The 18,820-nt window shown below is 37.5% G+C and overlaps 1 protein-coding gene across 4 annotated transcripts in view; it reads left to right on the plus strand.

The window, feature by feature from the left end:
• Window positions 1-14,919, plus strand: part of ENPP1 (ectonucleotide pyrophosphatase/phosphodiesterase 1) — a 74,453-nt gene extending 59,534 nt beyond the window's left edge. For all 4 annotated transcript variants that reach the window (XM_086316543.1, XM_086316545.1, XM_086316542.1 and 1 more), the window contains exons 19-25: window positions 282-333; window positions 1,627-1,778; window positions 4,329-4,458; window positions 5,504-5,584; window positions 6,487-6,619; window positions 8,745-8,907; window positions 11,112-14,919. In XM_086316543.1, the coding sequence (XP_086172669.1) occupies window positions 282-333; window positions 1,627-1,778; window positions 4,329-4,458; window positions 5,504-5,584; window positions 6,487-6,619; window positions 8,745-8,907; window positions 11,112-11,282 (882 nt within the window). In that variant the 3' untranslated portion in view covers window positions 11,283-14,919. The remainder of the gene's footprint in view (window positions 1-281; window positions 334-1,626; window positions 1,779-4,328; window positions 4,459-5,503; window positions 5,585-6,486; window positions 6,620-8,744; window positions 8,908-11,111) is intronic.
• Window positions 14,920-18,820: the final 3,901 nt, after the last annotated feature.

An 18,820-nucleotide genomic window follows, 5' to 3' on the forward strand; every position in this document is an offset into this window, starting at 1 on the left:
TTATGCTTGTAAAAGACCATAAGAGTAGAGATAAGAATTATAAACAGTAGTTATATTCTTATTTTTAAATGACTTGTGTTCTGCTGTGCTAATAATTTTGTCTTTTTGCAACTACTATCCCTATGTTTTTATCCTCTTCTTCAAAAAAATAATTTCACTTGTACAGAATGGTTATAATTTTATCTTTGTTCTATGGTGGAATACTTAAGCTATAAAAGTCATTTGTTACAAAATTAAGGCACATTTTTCAACCCTCAAAAATTGTATCATTAATTTTTTAGATTTTGCCAATTGTGGATTTTCAGACACAGTTGAATCTGACTATGGCAGAAGGTAAGCAGGATTTTTCTCAACAATGTGAAGCTCAAAATTAGTTTGGGGTCATTGTTTGAGAATAACCAATAGAATAAGGTAGTGGTGGAGGACCACCTGATGAACTGGGTGAACTTTTTAGCTTGACAATCCAAACTGTTAGTCATAAGGAAGGAAGGGGTGTTTACAGTGGAAGCAGTACGTAATGTAGTTACTGGAAGCTGAATCACTCTTTATGGACTCAGTGGAGTATTTTGAGATTTTGAAGATATGTATAGGTTTATATTATAATAATAGATCCTCAGATTCCATTTAAAATACCTGTTTTTAAATTTTTAAATTTCTGTTTCACTTAGTTCTTAATTATAAGGTAGTATAAACTGATTTATCTAAAGTCACTTCTTCATAACTCTTGAATGAAAATTAAGCATATGCAGACAACTGATGAAGTGTGGGTATTTAGTATCCCTTTGATGGTCCTTGACACAGTCTCAGATCCTTAAGTTACTTGGCTAACAGTTTTTTTCTTGCTGGAATAAAAAAGTGAATTCTGCGTGCTCTTGACTTGGACTTCTCTCTATAAAATCTCTATAAATGCACAGATTATAGAAATTTTAGATGACCCCAAGGTGGCAAAGTGTCATGGTGAAAAATGACAACCTTTGGAACTGAGTAGATATGGGTTTGAATATGAGCTTAGAAACCGTATGTCCATGGAAAAAGTATTTGTTCCCTATAAGTTGCTCTTTTCTCATCTGTAAAATAAGTATATAGCCTCAATTTATAGGGGTCCATATGAATTAAATTCAATGATACATACAGAGAATTCTATAAAGCATCTGATGCTTGAGAAAAGGGCAATAAATGGTATATGTGCTATTATTCCATTTGGGGTAGTCTCATAATTTCAGTTTAAAATTTTTGCTTTCTGAGTATACACATCATCCAGAAAACTTTCTTTTGATATTATGTCTTGGAAAATAGGTAATAAAGATAATATTAAAGAATTTTAGTAACATAAGTCCTAATTACTGAAATCCCTAGCAATCTCATGTAGTATCTTCTTGTGATATCTTAATATCACATTGATAGTTCAGGATCTACATAGGCACACACTCTTGTGAACTCCTTTTGTTCTTTTTAAATTACTTATGGTTCTGTTCTTTGTAAGTAGTTTTATTTTGCAGTTACAAATAATTTTTCAATAGGATTAAGTAGAGAAAGGAATCAGATGAGGGTGTATCATTATATCTTACCATACAAAGCACACTAAGTGTGTTTGAACGGTGGTTTCACTTCCCCCTATGACCCAAGAGAAGACCATTAAGCGTGGCGCTCTACCCTATGGAAGACCCAGAGTTCTCCAGAACAGCACTGTCTGTCTGCTTTACCAGCACCAGTTTGTGAGTGGTTACAGCCGTGACATCCTGATGCCCCTTTGGGCATCCTACACCATCGGCAGAAATGCAAGTATTTGTCATCTCTGTACCTCTGCGTGGCTATTGTATATTATTACTAAGATCTCTGTACCTCTGCGTGGCTATTTTATATTATTACTAAGATCTCTGTACCTCTGCGTGGCTATTGTATATTATTACTAAGATCTCTGTACCTCTGCGTGGCTATTTTATATTATTACTAAGATCTCTGTACCTCTGCGTGGCTATTTTATATTATTACTAAGATCTCTTTACCTCTGCGTGGCTATTTTATATTATTACTAAGATCTCTTTACCTCTGCGTGGCTATTGTATATTATTACTAAGATCTCTTTACCTCTGCGTGGCTATTTTATATTATTACTAAGATCTCTGTACCTCTGCGTGGCTATTTTATATTATTACTAAGATCTCTTTACCTCTGCGTGGCTATTTTATATTATTACTAAGATCTCTTTACCTCTGCGTGGCTATTGTATATTATTACTAAGATCTCTTTACCTCTGCGTGGCTATTTTATATTATTACTAAGATCTCTTTACCTCTGCGTGGCTATTTTATATTATTACTAAGATCTCTTTACCTCTGCGTGGCTATTTTATATTATTACTAAGATCTCTTTACCTCTGCGTGGCTATTTTATATTATTACTAAGATCTCTTTACCTCTGCGTGGCTATTTTATATTATTACTAAGATCTCTTTACCTCTGCGTGGCTATTTTATATTATTACTAAGATCTCTTTACCTCTGCGTGGCTATTTTATATTATTACTAAGATCTCTGTACCTCTGCGTGGCTATTTTATATTATTACTAAGCAAAACTTCGTCAGCATCATTTCTCACTGTCCATCTCGGCTCTGTAACCAGCTCCCAAATTAGATCACTGAGCCGAGAGTCAGAAAATTTAGGTCCCGGTTCTAGCTTGGCCACTGACTAGCTATGTGACTTTGACATTCAGAGCAAACCTTTGTGAAATGAAGGTATGCAGTGAAGGTTTCTTGCATGCTTTGGTTTTTTTTTCTTGGTTTTAATATTTGATGATGCTAATTTCTAATTTCATGAAATCACTTTCACAATCAATTACAGTTATTATTTCTAAATACACAGCTGTGTAAGTACAAGGATTTCCCTCAGCTGCCCAAATCTTGGGCCCTCAGGGATGGAGGAGGACATTGAAGCTCAGTAACCTCAGTACATATACCACCTACAGGGAGACCTCCCAGACCAAACCAGGGAGAGGCCTGGGGTCCTGTCCACCACCCAGACTAGAGGAGTTCAGCCTTGAAAGGAGTAGGGGAAGATATTCCAGAATAAGACCACCATTCTCCTTCACCCTCACCCCCTGGATGCTTTGGTAGCAAGATAAATGAGGAAAGAAATAGAGCTTGAGAAAGAGATTAGAGGCAGGAGATGAGATTTAGATCTTACCTGGAAATAAAGTTTTAAACTAGTTGTTGTTCAGTCCCTAAGTCGTGTCCGACTCTTTGTGACCCCATGGACTGCAGCACACCAGGCTTCCCTGTCCTTCACTATCTCTTGGAGTTTCTTCAAACTCAAGTCCATTGAGTAAGTGATGGCCATCAACCATCTCATCCTCTGTTGCCCTCTTCCCCTCCTGCCCTCATTCTTTCCCAGCATCAGGGTCTAAATTAGACTGACCAGATTTTCAGAAATTGAAAATGTCTGGTAAGATATAGGATGCTCTTAAGGGATAGAAAGGGGATTTGAGAGAGCTTAGTTGACTATAGCAGTTAGATTTTAAAAACAGAGTTATTGTTACTACTCACTAAGATTGTTCATATATATGTAATTTTTGTATCTGTATGTAGAGAGAATACACACACACATTCACATATGTACATAAAGTTTCTACCTTAATTTGATTTTTAATTTTTGAAGAACATCTTCAAACATTTCAAACACTTTTTAATTGACTTTGTAATATTGAGTTTGCCAAAAACTTGACTTGTGTTTTTCCATAACATCTTCAAAAAACCCAAACAAACTTTTTGGACCACTCAGTATACAGCAGTTTACCCAGTTTTTTGTAGGTCCCCATCCTATTTATTATAGTTTAATACCTTAATTATAATGTCCTAGGACTCTGTTTGAATTTTCAGTTTTCTTATATAATGAAAGCTGCAAAAATTGAGTCATCACTACTCATGAGGTTTTCATATTGAATTGCTGTTCCATGGCTTTCCCCCACCGCCCCCCACCATTTTTGGCTGTATTGTAATATGGAAAAGTCTGATCTCTAAAAATCAGCAATTCACTGCACAAAAGTTTGAAACTGAATAGACAAAAATATTATAAACAAAGGTAGCACAACATGGTAGGAAAAATTTGCACATATATGACAAGTGATTAATATCTTTAATATTATAAAGAGTTTCTACACGTTGGTTAGAAACAAGATGAATACACTAATAGAAAAGTGAAAAGTGCAGGGCATGAACAGACAAGCAGACCCACATGATTTTATGACGTGGTTCACCTTTAATTATTTGTAAAGCTCTAGCGTTCTGTTCTATATGCCTCATCCCTGATTGTCCTTTTCATTTTGTTCTTCAGGACAGTTTCTCTACAGAAGACTTTTCCAACTGTCTTTACCAGGATCTCCGAATCCCTCTTAGTCCTGTCCATAAATGTTCATTTTATAAAAATAACGCTAAACTGAGCTATGGGTTCCTCTCCCCACCACGTAAGTCTCTTCCTCGCTGATGTTCCCTTTCCCTTATGTTCTTTCTTTCTACCATTTCCTTTCCTTTCTTATGGGGACGTGTACATCTTGTTTATTTATTGATGAAAACTGTGAGTGGAAAATGGAACTATTAGGGAAATTTTTCAAGTATCTAAAACTTAAGTTTTGGAAACCTGTTTACTTTTGTTTGGAGAGTGATGGATTTAGGGTAACCACAGTAGATAGAACATTCTTCACTTTTCTGCATTTCTTTTAAACAGAATTTGAGAAACTCAGGTCAAAAGGATGCATCAGGGTTCTTAGGAAGGAGATAGCATTTTGTTGTTTAAAAAGAAAACTCTGATTTGTCAAAGAATGAGGTAAAAGGAGAGCCTGAGTTTGCTTGCTCTTGCACTGATACAGAGCCCCTGGGCAATGGCTTTTTTTTTTTTTTCTGAAATCTTATTCTGTTTTTTCAAGTGGCAGATCTGTATGTTAATGAGAAGACATTTTGAGGCCAGCCTAAAAAGGAAAAAAGTCAGAAGACTCCAGTCAATATGCTCAATATCCAGTTCAGTCCCCAGAGCAAGCTTCTGAAGTCAGAACTTGGCTTTTGCGTTATAAAAATAGGTCCAAGCCAGAAGTCCATACAAAGAAGCCTTGTACAGCACATTTCAGGAAAGACATCCCTTGTGATGTTTTTTCTGGTTAGTAGGTGTTCTGAAGCCAGATGTTCTCATTTTTACTTTTCTCTGTGAAAGAGTTCAGGGAAAGATTGTTGACACAATGTACTTTAGTTGAAAATAAGGCAAATGAGGTAAAATTTGAATATGTTTAATTTAGGCCCTTCGTATTAAAGATTTTGTTTCTTCATCTTGAAGAAGAAAAGATCCAATGTTTTTTTAAGGGACCTGATCACATTGCATTACCCGCCTTGATCTAGTACTTGGGAAAGTGTTACGAGTTTAAGATGATAGCCCATTTTTTAAATACCCCCATGAGAAAGTATAATTCTTACTGTGATTTGTGAAGAATGAAATAGTTGTTCTTGTTATTTTCTTTGTAGAATTACATAAAGGTTCAAGTCAAGTATATTCTGAAGCATTACTTACAACTAATATAGTGCCCATGTACCAGAGTTTTCAAGGTAAAATTTTTAATCTTACAAACACTTTTGGTGGGAAAAGAATGTAATGTTACTCCTAACTTGTCTAGCTAATGTAATCTACTAATAGATATTAAATTTCAGTCTGTTGCCTTATTTAACTATTTGGAAGTTCTTGATAATTGTTTTTAATTTAAAATGAATAGATTTTACATCATTATTAATTATTGTAACTATTGGCTTTTTTAAGAATAAATACACATTTATACTTTAAGTAATTTACAGAGCATACAAGGAAAATTTTATTGTAGTTTACCTCTAGAATGCTTTTGAATAGTTAAAAATTCTCTGCTGCTGCTGCTGCTAAGTCGCTTCAGTCGTGTCCGACTCTGTGCGATCCCATAGACGGCAGCCCACCAGGCTCCCCCGTCCCTGGGATTCTCCAGGCAAGAACACTGGAGTGGGTTGCCATTTCCTTCTTCAATGCATGAAAGGGAAAAGTGAAAGTGAAGTCGCTCAGTCGTGTCCGACTCTTAGCGACCCTGTGAACTGCAGCCTACCAGGCTCCTCCATCCATGGGATTTTCCAGGCAAGAGTACTGGAGTGGGGTGCCATTGCTCTAGAATATTTCAAAAAAAATACAGATGTTAACAATAAATTTGAATAGCTTGCCTTGTTTGTGTTCTTATATTTTTTATGCTTAATGATAATATGTGATCTCAGCTTCATTGATAATACATATGTTTAGGGATGCCTGAAGTAGAATTGACTTCAGCATTTGCTCGTTAGTCTTTCAAAGAGCAAAAGCTGAACAATGGATTTTTGGCCAGACTTCACTTTATCCCTAATTATGACAAATGCTAATTTTGATTCATAATTTGGTTCGTAGTTGATTTACGTCATCTTGTTCTTTTGACACTGTGGCGTCTTCCTTCTTGTTTCAGTTATATGGCACTACTTGCATGGCACCTTACTGCAGAGATATGCTGAAGAAAGAAACGGTCTCAATGTTGTTAGCGGTCCTGTGTTTGATTCTGATTATGACGGACGTTATGATTCCTTGGAGACTCTGAAGCAGTAAGAACATATTTCATTTACTCTTAAATACAGCTCTCCAATGGGACTACCATCCAGTTGAGTCAGCAGAACCTCTTCTATCTAACTATTCGTATTTGTATAGCTGACATTTCTGATTATGCAGGAAGCCCCTTGAAATAGCTGATTAATTTTGATATTTTGATGTTCAGTAAAATATTTTTTTAGATGAAAGTAGTGTTTATCCCCCACTCAGCTTAGATGAATAATTCTATAGCTCATATTAAATACTGACTCTGCCTTTTGTTAAGAAGATAACAACAGTGTTTAAAATCTCTTTCTGTGGCTATTGCGAAGATGCTGTTTTAACTAGCAAACTGCCAGTTTCGAGACAAAGAATGATACAGCGTGGCTGGAGGCATCCTGCGTCAAAGGAGCAGAAGACAGAAAGCCATAGTGCCGCAGCGTTCCGTAGCTTGAATGTCACAGCTTTCAGTTTTATCCAACTCTGCTGCAAGGGGAATTTGTTGCAGGAGCGAAAGTGGGGTGGACGAGGATGGCCATGTCCCAGATCGCTTCTGAGTCCCTGAGATGGCCACCAAGTGTGGGTTGCTGGCTCCATACAGAAAAGACTTCAAGAGCGAGACATAGTAAAGAGAAAGAGGGTTTATTCCGGGAGAGACACACTCCATAGATGGAATGTGGGCCATCTCAGAAGGCAAGAGGCGCCAGGGTATGGAGTGTCAGTTTTTATAGGGGTGGGTGATTTCACAGGCTAATGAGTGGGAGGGGTATTCCAGCTCTTTTGAGGAAGGGGAGGGTATTTCCAGAAATTGGGCATTGCCCACTCTCTGGTCTTTATGGTCAGCCTTGGAACTGTCATGGTGCCTGTGGGGGTGTCAATTAGGATGCTGATGTGTTACTGTAAGTGTATATTGGCCCCCAAGGTCTAGTGGAATTTGAATCGTCTGCCACCTTGGACCTAGTTTGTTCTAACCAATTTATGTCCTGTCCTTGGGCTATATTATGTTTTTAAAGGTTGTTCCCTGCCCCCTTCCAGTCTCTGAATGATACAGTGACCTTCTTGAGAAACCATCAGTGGTGCTTTCATAAAGGAAAAAGGAAGAACATTTTAGAGATTGGTTGATCTTTATTAAAACAATTGCAAAATCTTTGGAAGCAATTTTGGTTCTTCAGTCTATGAGAAAAGTGGAGTGAAGCATCCACTGGGATTCAGCCCCTGTCTGAGAACTACTCCCTCAGGCTGACTTAGAGATTACTGTTTACACATATACACCTGTGACCACATCATTTGTGAAATTATATTTTTATTATATTCTTTAAGGCATAAGGATCCTATGGAAATGCCTCAGAGGTGGCAGCAGGAGAATGGGTAAAGAAGAGAACTTATACCTTTTCCATTCACAGCTTCAACTGGAACACATTTTAATATGCTTTATGTATCATGGTTCCACATAAGATTGTGGTTTTTTTTTTTTTTTTAATGATACCACCACTACCTTAAATTTTGAAAGATAACTAAAAAACCAAATGAATCTTCTTTTTTTTTCCCAAACAAATCTAGTCTTGAGGCCTAAGGAAATAGAATTAAGATGAGGTAAAGGTGTTACTTGGGACATCTTTGAGAATATGCTTTAATTAAAAAAAAAAAAGTAAAAACAAAGTTATAGAATAGGAAAGAAGATCCAGTTAAAACAACAGCTTCTCTGAATGAGCCAGAATGAAAAAAATCTCAAACCAGTTCTCTCTCTTTGACTTTCTGTTCATAACTGCCTGGAATTTAAAAGATTCTCAGTAATGCTTTAGAGTCCTGGTTGTACATATTCAAAATTGACGATTTTTTCCCTTAGTGTCTCAATTCCAATTTATTAAGGTGGAATTACAAAAAAAAAAAAAATACAAAGTTTTAATAAATTTCTGTAAAAAGTAACATTATTTGGATTGTGTTTCTATGTCTTCTAATTCTTCTTCTTCTCCATCTGGTAGAAAATGTGAGGTATTATGATGACTAACTTCTTACAATATGTTTAATTATTTGACTGAACTTTATTTGGAGATGTATTGTATTAAAAATATACTTGAGTGAAATAGTCATTAAAGGGAATAGTTATTTTTTTCTTAAAGTGAATATTACCATATTTTACAGAAACAGCAAAATCATCCGTAATTTGGAAGTTCTGATTCCAACTCACTTCTTCCTTGTGCTAACAAGTTGTAAAAACACATCCCAGACTCCCTTACAGTGTGAAAATTTAGATGCCATGGCTTTCATTTTGCCTCACAGGACTGACAATAGTGAAAGCTGTGCGGTAAGTGGCCTTTGTTAATTTATCTTTAAGCATTGATATATAAATATGTTTGTGCATGTCTTACATCTGACATTACTGTGGGAAAAGAAGAGATAACTAGAAGATACATGTTTGAGATTATAGAATGGTTTTAAACTTGATCCTCTTAGTTTATTCAAAGAAGATTACTCTTGTCTGTTAAAAGCACTAACAGTAAGATCAAAACGTAAAAACTTTGTTGACGTCATATGGCTTAGTCACTTAATCTGTGTATAAATTCTGGGCCCTCCCCTGGAAAAAAAAGGGCTGCAATAGATTTATACTTACATTTTACTAACCAAAATGATGTTAAGTGCCTTGAATTAGGTGTTAAGTTACTTTTCTATCTGTACCATTCCAAAAGCTATCATACCGATAACTTAAATATAAGCATTTAACAAATTCTATAATGGCAGTGTAACAAGAAGACACTGAATATTGGATTTGAACCAGAAAGTGAATTGTTTGAAGGTGTATCAGATATACTTGGTCTTCCCTGGTGGCTCAGATGGTAACAAATCCACCTTCAATGAGAGAGACCTGGGTTCGATCCCTGGGTTGAGAAGATCCCCTGGAGAAGGGCATGCCAACCCACTCCAGTATTCTTGCCTAGATAATCCCCATGGACAGAGGAGCCTGGTGGGCTACAGTCCATGGGGTCACAAAGAGTTGGACATGACTGACCAACTAAGTACATAGCACATATACTTACTGACCCCTTCTGTTTCATGTCTGAAATAGTGACTAAGGATTAGCTGGATTTGGCTTGAGAGAACAGATGTCTTTTATTTATTCATGTAAATGCTGAAACAGATGGCCAATATCTACTGGCCAAGTAGTCTACTGAGTCAGGCTCTTTCCTTGCAAGCCAGAGAGAGGGTTGCTGGAGTGGAGGAGACTGAGTATAACAGTAGTACTGGGTGGTGGATGCTGGAAGCTAATGGAAATTATTGATCTTTTATGTGAAAAGTCTGTATTTATTATTTGCAACTAATAATATCATCAGGGCACATGAACCTTTATTGAAGTATGTCTTTAAAGTATAATCATAGCACACCAGCCCGTGGATATGTTCTTCATCTGACTTTCTCCAGTCTCCATTTTCAGAAAAATTTACACCAACATATGGATGTATGATTTCCATCTCTGCCTCCATGCGCCAGAGCATAAGCCTTTAATTCTTTTTTGATCTCATATTAGCTAGAACTTCACTACTTCACCAGAAGTGAAAGTGTATTTTTCCACTTCCCCTAACCCTTTCTTCATTGCAGCTGTGTAGATAACTGATTCTGATAAGAACTAGCATTTGTACAGCTCATTTGCACACATCATTGTGTTTGATCTTTAGAGCAACCCTGTGAGGAGGGCGCAGGTAAGAGAATTCGTATTCAGATACTAAATAACTTGCCTCAGTTTACCTGGTAGGATGATGGTAGAAGTAGAACTTGAATCCAAGTTGTTGTTCAGTCACCCAATCATTCTGACTCTTTGCAGCTCCATGGACTGCAGGATGCCAGGCCTCTCTGCCCCTCACCATCTCCCAAAGTTCACCCAAGTTCATGTCCACTGCATCAGTGATGCCATCCGGCCATCTCATCCTCTGATGCTCTCTTCTTTTTCTGACCTCAATCTTTCCCAGCATCAGGGACTTTTCCAATGAGTTTGCTGTCTGCATCAGATAACCAAAATACTGGAGTTTCAACTTCAGCATCAGTGCTTCCAGCCAGTATTCAGGGTTGATTTCCCTTAAGATTGACTAGTTTGATTTTGCTGTCTGAGGGGCTCTCAGGAGTCTTTTCCAGCACTGTTGTTTGAAGGCATCAGTTCTTTGGCATCATTCCAAGTTCCTTTCTGCTAATTCCCATATTCTTTCTACCATGGCATGTTACTTTTGTTTTCCAACATTTTTAACCCCATACTTTGGTGTTTCTTGCACCAAGGCACTGTAGGTACATCTGTTCCACATATACTTTCCTCAGATTTGATACATCTACTAAACAAACATGAATGGTATGTATTGGATGGTGAACTGCTCAAGAGCAGGGATTATGCCTAACAATTCTCATGGCATCTGCCATTTAAGAGACAGGGTGTCATGGCTGATTACAACGAGGGAGATGCAGAGAGTGTGGGGAAGGTGGACTGACTATTGTCCAGTGACTTTTCTTCCTTTCCCACCCTCATAGCACGGGAAGCATGAATCCTTATGGGTTGAAGAACTGTTGAAGCTACACACAGCTCGGATCACAGATGTTGAACACATCACCGGACTCAGCTTCTATCAAGAAAGAAAAGAGCCAATTTCAGACATTTTAAAGTTGAAAACACATTTGCCAACCTTTAACCAAGAAGACTGAAACTTTTTTTATTCCAAAAACACAGCAGTAAATCTTTGTGAAAGAGCCTTCTGTTTTATACATCCTCTATTTACACTGTTGCATTGTTTGGAGACTGTCGACCAGAGTTAGAACTGGGAATCCTCTGTGATACACGACCTTCTCAGGGAAACTTGTGGCCTCCGCATGACAGTAGGAAGGTGTTCCTACTGGGTCTCACACATGTTTGAATGTGTAAGAATTGTTCAAAAAGAAAAAGAAAAAAAAAAGAATTGTTCAGATTTGGGAATAAAGACAGATCATACCTAAAACTGCTCTTCTACTTCTCTTAAGGGCAGAAGGAGCTGTGAACATTCTCTGGACACCAGATGTTTGAATCATATTATCATTAATAAATTTCTGTGATGCTGACAAACACCAGACTAATGAATAGGATTGGAGTAGACCATGTTTCATTAGTTCATTCACAGGAATTTAAAAGTGATTCTGGATTCTTTTTAACTTGGATATTCATTTATTTTCATTTTAATCAGAAAAGTTAATGGGAGCAGAAATATTTGAAGCCCTATTTTTATCTCTTCTGTACACCCCCTCAAAAGCTAACTATGTTTAAATTGTAACTGGGTTTCTTCCGATTTAATGATTCTTTCAGGTTAAACTTTGAGGGACCATCTGTACTGAGTGTATCTACCCTTTATAAAATTTAGTCTACATTTGTACCAAAAAATAAAAATATTCCCAATCTGATCACTGATAATATAGGTTGAAAATAACTCCAATAATGGTTATTTTATACCGTTAAAAGTGTGTCTTGTCTTAGTGAAACTTCATGGGGCTTGTCAACTCATGCAAGATAGCATTTTTCATCCAAGTAATAGAAATGTTTTCCTCTATACACAAAAATCACTCTATTAGCAACAGAGCTGTACTGTTCTGAGATGTTCATTTTGAAGTTCCATTGATTTGAAGAGAATGTATTACCATCGTTTTATATCTTCTTAATACTCATGATAAATGAACTTGATTTTCTTCACTTCATAGACCATATATATATATATATATATATATATATATATATATATATACACACCCTTCAGTACCAACCTGTGAATGTTCAAAAGCTACATTCATTTTTTAGGCTACTTGAGTCTGATTTAAGTGTTATATTATTAATAACACCAAAGGTCTGTATTTGTCCTTCACATTCCACTTGTTCTTCAATAGCATAGGGGCCCCAAAACCTTTAGATAATACACTTTGCATCTGAAAATTATTTACTTATTTAGAAAGTTTCATTGATTTTATTTTAGTCCCACAGGTCCCTGAAGTTCTATAAATTTATTCTTTTCCCCCAGTCTCTTTTTTCTCTGTTATTCAGATTGGGTAGTTTCTATTGTTCATTTCTATTGCTCTGTCTTCAATTTCACAGATTCCTTCCTCTAATTTCATTTTGCTGTTGAGCCCATTCATTGATTTTTATATTTCAGTATTGTGGATTTTTTGTTTCTAAAATTTCCATTTGATTCTTTGTAGCTTTTATTTCCTTGCTGAGAATTTTTATCTCTTTGCTGAGACTTTCCAGTTTTGCATTTGTTTCAAACATGTTCATAATTGCTTATTGAAGCATTATGATGGATGTTGTAAAATCCTTGTCAGATAATTCCTACATGTGTTGTCTTTATGTTGGCATCTGTTATCTTTTTTTATTCAAAAATATTTTTCTGGTTCTTGTTGTAATAAATGATTTTCAGCTGAAACCTGGACATTTTAGGGGTTATGTTTGAGACTGTGGATCTCATTTACCCTTTCTGCTTTAGCTGACTTTAGCAGGAGAATGGGGGGCACTATCCTATTAATGCCAGTTGTGTTAGAGTCCAGGAATTTTTACCCTCTATTGACACTCGGAGTGAGGAGAAACCCTTGTTGCTGGACAGAGTGGGAATTCAATATCCTACTCTATCTCCATTGCTGCCTCCCTGCCTGGGATGTGCTGCTGCTGCTAAGTCACTTCAGTCATGTCCAACCCTGTGCGACCCCATAGACAGCAGCCCACCAGCCCACCTTCTCCCGTCCCTGGGATTCTCCAGGCAAGAACACTGGAGTGGGTTGCCATTGGATGTGCTGGGTTCCTCATTGGTGCTCCCATGTCGTCTTCACTGATGCTATGGACAGGGGTGGCAAGGAAAGTGTTTTTGTTTTGTTTTGTTTTTTTTAATCACTATTGGGAATAAAATTACCAGTTTCCTACTCAGCCTTCTCTGATGCTATTCTGGCAGAGAACTTGGGGCAACTCTTCACAGCCTGGCAAGCCCCTGTCTTTCCTGACATGGTGATGTTTAGTTGGAGTGGAGTGGTTACTGTTTTCTTTCTTGCTAGGCCACTCCTCTTCTGGTCCTTTGGCTGGAAAGATAGCAGGCCTTTCTTGGGGCTTCTTTTTGTCCTTACTTGTTGGAATTTCCAGGTTTCTGACTTTTTCAGCAACAAGTCTGGGGTATATGAACTAAAAGAAAACCCAGGGAAACTCATTGCAGTGTTGCTCCTTGGGTCTTGAGGTCCCTAGCCTGTCTGCCTTCTCCTCTCCACCTTTTAGAATCTTCCTATGTTTCTTTTATATATAATAACAAAGCTTTTTATCTGCACTTTGCAGAAGGATATCTACTTCTTTATAGAAGTATCTTACTGATTTTTATATGTCCTTCACATACAGACACAGTTGCCTCTACATAGAACATCTTAGCAGATCTTAATTAAGTGGATAGACGCCTTTCCCCTTTGCCAGACACCAGGAATAACAGAAAAAAAATAAGTTATAGTCTTTTGGGGGCTTCCCTGGTAGCTCAGAGGTTAAAGCGTCTGCCTGGAATGCGGGAGACCCGGGTTCGATCCCTGGGTCAGGAAGATCCCCTGGAGAAGGAAATGGTAACCCACTCCAGTACTCTTGCCTGGAGAATCCCATGGAGGGAGGAGACTGGTAGTTTACAGTCCATGGGGTCGCAAAGAGTCAGACATGACTGAGCAACTTCACTCACTCACTCACTCATAGTCTTATTAGTCTTGAAGAAAGGGAAGAGACATAATAAGTGTAAATGATCCCAAAAGTGTGGCAAATGTTATAATGGAGCCATGGGCGGAGTGCCAGGGAGCACGAAGGAGGCACTGGGTGCTGCTTGGCAGTGAGAGTGGTGATTTGCCAGAAGTGGTGATGATTGGGCTAGAACTTGAAGGATGAATTTGAGCTCTTTAGGCGAATAGGTGAGGAAAGGGCATTTTAGCCTCCCTTGGATTCATACATTTTGGGCATTTTTCCATTTACTGTTACTTCTGATATTTTCCACAAGTGTCACTGTGACCAGTTTACAATATGCAACTATTTCATTTTTCTTTTGTTGACCTGTTCTTAAAGGAAATGTCAGAATATAAATTCTGTGCTAACTCTTTAAAGGGAAAGGCATGCACATCTGTTCCTACTTAGTTTTCAGTTGCTCTTATACAGCATTCTTTTTTTGTCCCCTCTTGTCTTGAAAGAGACCCTTTCTTTTACTCTTTAATCAACTTAAAACATATGATTAATTTCCATTTTGAATGCTATTTCACATGATCATGTATGGAAATGTTTTTATCTTACTTTTCTCAATAAAGGCCATTTTTTCCTTTCAAATGAACAGCAAAACTTTTATTTATCCCTAATTTTACTGCCCTGTCTCTAGTCAGTACTTCTTAAATGAGGTAAGTAATTCTCATGCAAAATTTTCTACTTGGTTAGTCTAGTGATGGCAGAGCAAAAAGTCAGGTGAAACCTAAAAACATTTCCAGGAATCAGAGAAAAGAGGGCAAGTCTTAGGGAGAATAAGGTGAATGCTCAGGTTCCAGTGGGATAAGGAGAGCCATAGGTCAGTTGGCCTGATTGGTCCTATTTAAGGAGATAAGAGAGACCAGACTGGGAGAGAGCTGAACCACCGAGTCCTGCAGGAGGCTCTGACCCCCTCTTGACTATTTTCTGCCACTAGCTGCAATCTGTCCTGCCTGGATCTGTGGGTACGTGTTTATCTATAATTGAAACTGTTGAACTTTGAAACTAAATGTGATCACACTTCCTACTGAAGCCTAGCACAGGAATTTAGTATGTAGGTGCTTTCATAAGCACCAAGTTAAATTTCTTTATGACTATAGTTCAAAGACATTTTCCCTGATTTTTGGCCAGTCTAAATATTGTAAGATAGAAAAAAATTCTATAGAATTAGTGCCTCTAAGCTAAGAGATGTGGATTTACAAATAAAAATTGTGTATCCAGAAGACTGGCTGCTTTCCTGTGTGGATGTGTATGTGTGTATGGAGGGTAGGGGCAGGGAATGGGTGGAGCTATATCTCTAGGGACTGCTACTGAGTACAAGGGGTGTAGACGATTAACCACAGCTGTGTTGTCCGAAGGAGAGACAAGATCCAAAGTTCATTTCAGTTTCACAAAGTGAACAGCCATTTCTGACGCGTGACTGATTATTCTTGTTTTTTGGTATTTTAATTACATTTAGCTATACTTCAAAGTAAAAAGAACATATAAATGCAAGGCATATAGAAATATCTTTCCAGTATTTAAAATGATCTGAAACCAGAAGGAAAGACTCCAACTTGTAACATATAAATTTTTTCAACATGAAATTTTCCTATTTATCTTCTCCATAATATATAGTGACTGGAAAAAAAAAAAAAAAGATGTTTACTAGAAATCATATCTATACCAGGAACGAAAGATGTATAAAATACATTTAGTTTACTAGGAATGAGTATTACACCTATGGGATGGTAAAAGGAAGCAATATAATCCGACCCCAATGCAATTGTTTTAAATTTAACTTCATACTTGCCCCCAAGCACTCAATTCAGGGGATGATTTGAGGATTTTAATAAAAATATCTAACATATTATTTTAAAAACTCATATCCAATTTCACTATATATCAGAAATTCAGAATTCAGAATAGACTTCAGCTTTCACAGAAGAGAGATACAAAACAATTTAATAAAGATACAGGAAATGAGATTTTTACATCTTTTGATAATTTTGTCCAATGCTGTCCAGGTATTTTTCACTATCAAAGGTCATTTCTGCCTACACTTAAATGCAGTGGTTTTGGGTTTAAATAAAGGAGGAAAAACAGGGGTTTCAATGCAAAGTTTATAAGTTAACGAAAGCTTGAAATGATTTTAAATAAATGAGAACAAAATATTCTCAGTCCAATGAATAGATCTCATTGCTCCAATTTTCACAATTAAAATCTCAGATAAAACCTACAATTTTGAGTTCTCTGTCATAAACTATTCTATACCTTGTCACAATTTCACTGTCTTGAGTTACTCAGTTTTGTTAAAGTCTAAACAGAAACAAGCTGGTAAATCTATGGGGCTTTTATTTGTGTACTATCTTGTTTTTCAGGTAACACCACTGATTATCTCAGTAGCACACTTTAAGACTGCAACTAGATTAGATTCAATTAGAGCAAAACTGACAATAAGTTTCAAAGCTGTGCTTACTCTGTTAAGGAATTAGGCATTAGGGACAAATTGGGGAACAGGGCAGATGGGATGCCTGTCTGCTTCCTTGGTACTTATTTTAAGTTCTAGCCCAAGGCACACTGGGGCTTCCCTGGTGGCTCTGCAATGCAGGAGACCTGGGTTTGATCCCTAGGTCAGGAAGATCCCCTGGAGAAAGGAATGGCAACCCATACTCCTGGTATCCTTGCCTGGATAATTCCATGGATAGAGGCTACAATCTATGGAGTCACAAAGGGTCAGACATGACTGAGCTACTAACACTTCACTTCCTTATGAGTCCTTTTCTCTATTCCCATAAGGGATTGATCATGTGATCATACCCTCCTAGACCTTGCATCTCCCCTCAAGACTAGACATTCTGCAGTTGTCCCAACTGCCTGTGTTCCATGACCTGAGCACAATGTTGCTAGATGGCGTTGAGACCTAAGAGATTGTCCCCAAACTCCTTAACCCACTCCCATGCTAGATCTAAGTACATGGCTTGCAAAAGGCAGGCTGCAACCATAAAAGATAATAAAATAGTTTCAGGGTAATATGGTTATAGGTATAAGAGGATTTTTAGCTTCCATCTGGGGTTTCCAGGGAAAGACCTGGCAGGATCATCTCCTAAAGAGAAAACATTACCATAAACTGTGTAAGGAAAACGAGAAGTCCCAAGAAGGTGCATCATCTATACGTCTCTCAGCCTGTGATCTTCTGTTAACTTTGCTGACTGTATCCTTTGAGCTTATTCTAGAATACTGTAATTTTGATAAGATGTGTGTTGAATGAAATTGAGTTCGCTGTTTCACCAGGAGTACAACTCAATACTGTAGGATATTACCCCCTCTTCCCACCTCCCCACCCCTGTGGTTTGAATTATCAACAAAAAATTAATCAATCAAAGAAGGGATTGGGAAATTTTAACTGAGTCAAATCCAAGGACTATAATCCGGGAAGAGCATCTCAGAAAGCTCTAAGAATTGTTCCGCCCATTAGAAGTCAAGGCACAGTTTACATAAGTTTTTTGAGGCAGAGTGCAAGTCGCTCAGTTGTGTCTGACTCCTTGCGACCCCACAGATTATACAGTCCGTGGAATTCTCCAGGTCAGAATACTGGAGTGGGTCGCCTTTCCCTTCTCCAGGGGATCTTCCCAACCCAGGGATCGAACCCAGGTCTCCCGCATTGCAGGTGGATTCTTTACCAGCTGAACCACAAGGGAAGCCCTTGAGGCAGAAGGCTGTATATTAAATGATGCATTATTGATTATATAAACCAGATTTCAGCACCATGATGGTGGGTCATGTGATCCTTTACAAAATCAACAGTATTATCTTCTAAGGAGTTATCTTGTTGGCACTAGGAGAATGTTGCTGTTTATGGTTGAATAGGCATTCCTGCTGATGGGGGAAGTTTGGTCAATTCATAATGTAGCTACCCAATGCATGGTGCAGGGAGAGGGGAGGCCAAAGAATTTTTTTGTTTACAATTTTCTTATCTTGCCATAAGGATGAATTTCATTTACATAACTCTCATTTGGTATTTATCATGTATTTCTTAAATTGATAGAGGATTTTCACGTATTTATTGTCTTGTCTCCAAAGTTATTTCTTGAGAACAGAAATTAGCTTTATATTCTCTGTTTATAGCGCAGCACCTTGCATGCAGTAGCTGTTCGGTCTGAAAAATGACCAAGTGAATAATAACCAGTGAGATGATCCTAGCAAAGCATCCATTTAAGATTGCCAAGACATCACAGGTTACAGAAATGCAGCTGAAGGACAATCCCACTGAAATGAATCATTCTTTGCATCCCTATTTTTAAGTTCCAGATGGAATTTTCAATGGAATATTTTTTAAAAAGAGTTCATTTGTAGATATATTTCTAGTGCACAAAGCAGATTTTTTTTTAAATAATAAGAGATCAAGAATGCCTTTCAAGGGCCATTCACAGTTGTTTCATTGACTGTATATCCTGTGGAAAGTATGATGCCTGATGAACTGAAAGCACAAGAGGAAATTTTTCAGTTT

Source organism: Bos grunniens, chromosome 9 (assembly GCF_055505025.1).
Source record: "Bos grunniens cultivar Pamir isolate PY7600 chromosome 9, Bosgru_T2T1.0, whole genome shotgun sequence".
Lineage (NCBI taxonomy): Eukaryota > Metazoa > Chordata > Mammalia > Artiodactyla > Bovidae > Bos > Bos grunniens.